Here is a 4320-nt window from a genome sequence, read left to right as displayed (position 1 = left end):
CAACTGTTCATCTCAACGGCGTGAAATTTGTTTTGCATCATGTTATCAATGTTCTCTTTCCAAAAATGCATTCATATTTATTACAAAAATTTGATGTCACAGGCCCTTTAAGATCAGTGGCAGCACTGTGGATCAGCGGTTAGCATCAATGCCTCACAGCAAGGTCTTGGATTTGATCCCTGGTTTAAACATGATAGGGCTGTCTTCAGGCCTCCTTTGTGAGGTTTGTCTGGTTAAATAAAGATTAATGAAGAGGTTTTGGGTTGTAATTTGATTATGGGGGTGTTTTTGTGCCTACATTTAATTCCTGCAGAAATATTTATCTTCTTCAGCTTCAGGGCCTGTGAGTGTTTCAGCTTGTGTTTGTCAGCCTGGAGCATCAGATACTCTGATGTGTTTATTTAATTCTTACTGATATTTAACGAGGAGCCTCTGAACATTTGATGATGAGTGACAGCTCTGCTCTGTCTTTAATTGGACTTCCTGGATGTTCCATCCCTGCTATCAGAGGCGATCCAGGCTCCGCTGCCACGTTTGAGATAAAAAAAGGCTCTGAAACAGTGATTTTACAAACACTGCCAGCTGTGGAGCTTCATGATCAGCACAAACCTGCCTCCAAGCTCTTATTAACTTTATTTTAACGAGACGTTTCTCTGTCGGCTGCTGTCGTCTCTCAGTGGTTTCTGTAACGTTTTCTCCTCTCAGAGGCTGAAACGTATCCAAACACGAAGCTGAACTTTGACCACAAGCTGCAGGACTGGAGCAGTGAAACGGGGCTCATGACCTTTGTCAGGTAAATATTCCCTGATCTGACAACCAGACACACAAAGATAAAAACATGTCCTATTTTATATGGAAAAGTCCAAAACAATAAACATCTTACCTGCYGTAGATAGCCTTTTGTACCTTCAGATGCAAAACACTGTTTTGCTACATTTAGCTTTTACCGAGCCAGTTTTCTATTTTTAGCTAGCTTTTTGCTACTTTCTGCTTTGCTACGTTTAGCTAGCCCTTTTCTGATTTTAGCTACTCTTTTGCTACTTTGTTTGCCACTTTTTTACTTTCACCTAGCCCTTTAACACTTTACCAAAAGCATCTGATTCTCAGATCTCAGAGCTTTACCTGGATGATAACTGTAGCAGCTCAGAAAGGTAAACAGGTGCAAGACCATTTAAACACTTAAAAACCAAAAGTTAAACTTTAAAAACAATCCTAAAAGAAACAGGCAGCCAGTGAAGAGAATACAATATCGGGGTAATGTGCTCTGATCGTCTAATCCCAGTTAATGAGCAGCAGAATTCTGGATCAACTGAAGACGGTGCAGCAGAGATTGGTCAATCCCAACTGTAGAGGGAATTGCAATAATCCAGTCTGGAGAAAATAAAAGCATGAATAATCCTCTCAAGGGTATCAAGTGGAAGATAAGGCTTGACGTTGCTGATGAGCCTTAAATGATAAAAACTAGACCGGACCACTGCGCTGACCTGCCTGTCAAATTTAAAGTTGTTGTCTAAAAGAACTCCAAGATTCCTAACAAAGTGACAATCAAAATCCAAATAGCCAACAGCACTGTTAAATCCTACCTGCAGGTCAGTTTTGCCAAATCCAATGACTCTGTTTTATTTTCATTTAGAAAATTTAGCTCCATCCATCTTTTAACATCCTTTAAGCAGTTCTGCAGATTCACCATATGCTGAGGTCCACCAGATCTTAAAAGGTAAATAAATCTGAATGTCATCTGCATACAAATGAAATGACACATTATATTTATTGAAAACTGACCCCAGTGGGAGCAAATAAAGAGAAAATAAAATGGGGCCCCGAATGGAGCCTTGAGGTACCCCACATTTAACAGGAACCTGTGTGAAAGAAAATTCTCCAATATGTAAAGAAAAACTCCTTTCTGACAAGTAGGACTCAAGCCATTTAAGAGCAGAACCTCACACAAACCGACTGTTCCAAATGATATAGTAAAACAGCAGCTATTAGCTAGTCTTTTGCTACTTTTAGCCAGTCTTTTGCTGACTTTGGCTAGTCTTTTGCTACTTTTAGCTAGTCTTTTGCTACTTTTAGCTAGCTTTATGCCACTTTCTGCTTTTACCTAATCTCTAATTACTTTTACCTAGTCTTTTGTTACTTTTAGCTAGTCTTTTGCTACTTTTAGCTAGTCTTCTGATACTTTTAGCTGGTCTTTTGCTACTTTAAGCTAGTCTTTTCCTACTTTTAGTTCGTCTTTGCCACTTATTACTTTTACTTAGCCTTTATTACTTTTAGCTAACCTTTCACCATTTTCTGAATTTACTTAGTTTTTTGCTACTTTTAGGTAGCCTTTTGCTTTTTTTATTTAGCATTTTGTTAGTTGTAGCTAGTTTATGGCTGCTATTAGCTAGTCGTCTACTACTTTTATCCAGTGTTTTGCTGCTTTTAGCTAGTCTTTTATTATTTTAGCTAGTCTTTGTCTACTTTACCTTGTCTTTGTCTAATTTTAGCTAGTCAAAAAGAAAAAAATAAGTAGGTCCTCTGGATGGGTTCTTCTTCAGTGAAACATCACAGATTACGTCAAAGATTACTATGAAGTCCTACTAAAATACGACAAAGATTAGTTCACCCCAAAGATCCAGTTCCATGGCAAAAACAGAGTAATATTGTGTATGCTGTTAAGTGTCAGGAGGTGTGTGTGCTGTTCAGAACAAAACATTTCATGACCCGTTTAATTATCTGATGAGCACTTATTTAAAAACACAACTGAAAGAAAAATGAATTGCTTCAAGTTCGAAAACATTTGCAAATCTGATTCAGACAAGTAAAACATTGAAATTTCATCACTTTAAACCATAAAGATTATTTTAGTTAAATAAGATTTTTTGCCACAAAAACCATACATAGCTGAAATCATACTGAGGGAGAAAAGAGATCTGTCCTCTCTTCTCCTGTAACTTTGATAAACATTCTCTGATTTTCAAAATGCGTAATACTTTCAGTTAAGAGAACAATAAATCAAATAAGAGAAGATTCTTCTGTTTATTATCTGATTTAGAAGGAAGAGAATGTGTCTCTGAAAAGTTAAGGCAACCTGAGGTGGCCTAAACTCAGTTCTAAGCGGAACAGAGTTTTTGTCCCTTACAGGCCCATCAGAGGACTGAGAGTCCAAGACAGTTTCCTTGATAATTTCACTCGAGGTGACCCCTACATAGTGTTTTACTGCTTTTAGTTAGCTATGTGCTATATTTCACTTTGTGTGATACTTTAAATGTTTTGCTACCGCTGACTTTTAGCTAGTTTTTGTTACAGTTTCATTCAGCGCTCAGCGTCACACAGAAAATGCTCTTTCTAACCTTTTTATTAAAGTTTTTCTGTATTTTGTTAATGTGCAGTTGTTTGTCCTCCAGGTAAACGAGACAAACCATCTTCAGTATAATTAACTATGAAACTCATTCTGGCTGCGGTGAATTAATGAATCCATGCTGTTACTAAATTCCAAAATGTGGTAAACTAATTTAGTTTATTAATTAACCTAATTAACAAAATATTTACCTTATCATATAAACTCTTTATATTAAAAATATTTATATGTAAGGACTTGTATTTGTCCCGACTTTCCTTATATCTGTCCCTTCACGTCCTACCTGTCCCCACATGTCCAGGTGACAGTTGATCATATTTCAGGTTGTGTTTTTTGTCRTGTAATAATCACAAACAAACTCCAGCCATTTTAACTGAGACGTCCTCATCTTSTTTCAGGTCTGACGGGTCCAGGTCTCAGGTCCAGGCCGACCTGATCGTGGGCTGTGACGGAGCRTTCTCCGCCGTCCGTAAACAGTTCCTCCGTCGCAGCCGCTTCAACTACAGTCAGACCTACATCCCTCACGGCTACAAGGAGCTCACCATGCCGCCGAGGGACGGAGAGGTCAGGACTCTGGTGGGACAGGGTCCCTCTGGACCTTATTTTAGAAACTTTAATCCTGTTTTTGTCCTCTCCTCCAGTTTGCCATGAAACCTAACTTCCTGCACATCTGGCCACGAAACACCTTCATGATGATTGCTCTGCCCAACATGGTGAGTCCACGGCTGAGACAGGGACRGATGTCCACCTGCCAGCAGGACAAAGACGCTAAAGGTCCTCCTGTAGACCCTGGTCTCTGTCAAACTCAGACTAAGCAGAAACAGAAAATGAGAGAAATGATAGGAAGGATGAAGACTTTTGCACAGAACTACAAGTGAGAGAAGTCCCTGTCCCCGTCTGTGTCCTCTGTCCCTGTCTGTCTCCTCTGTCCCCGTCTGTCTCCTCTGTCCCCGTCTGTCTCCTCTGTCCCCGTCTGT

General features: G+C 39.3%; 1 protein-coding gene across 1 annotated transcript in view; it reads left to right on the top strand.

Annotated features, from left to right (window-relative positions):
* The window catches only part of kmo (kynurenine 3-monooxygenase), a gene marked incomplete at its 5' end in the record, with an annotated part of 21936 nt that overhangs the window by 8638 nt on the left and 8978 nt on the right, over window positions 1–4320 (top strand). The window contains 3 exon segments of the mRNA XM_014021162.1: window positions 706–793; window positions 3742–3907; window positions 3985–4056. Of these exon segments, the coding sequence (XP_013876616.1) occupies window positions 706–793; window positions 3742–3907; window positions 3985–4056 (326 nt within the window).

This window comes from Austrofundulus limnaeus, unplaced genomic scaffold, assembly GCF_001266775.1.
Source record: "Austrofundulus limnaeus strain Quisiro unplaced genomic scaffold, Austrofundulus_limnaeus-1.0 Scaffold280, whole genome shotgun sequence".
NCBI classification, from domain to species: domain Eukaryota; kingdom Metazoa; phylum Chordata; class Actinopteri; order Cyprinodontiformes; family Rivulidae; genus Austrofundulus; species Austrofundulus limnaeus.
Note: the sequence above shows the minus strand (reverse complement) of the source record. Positions and strands in the feature narration are given on the sequence as shown.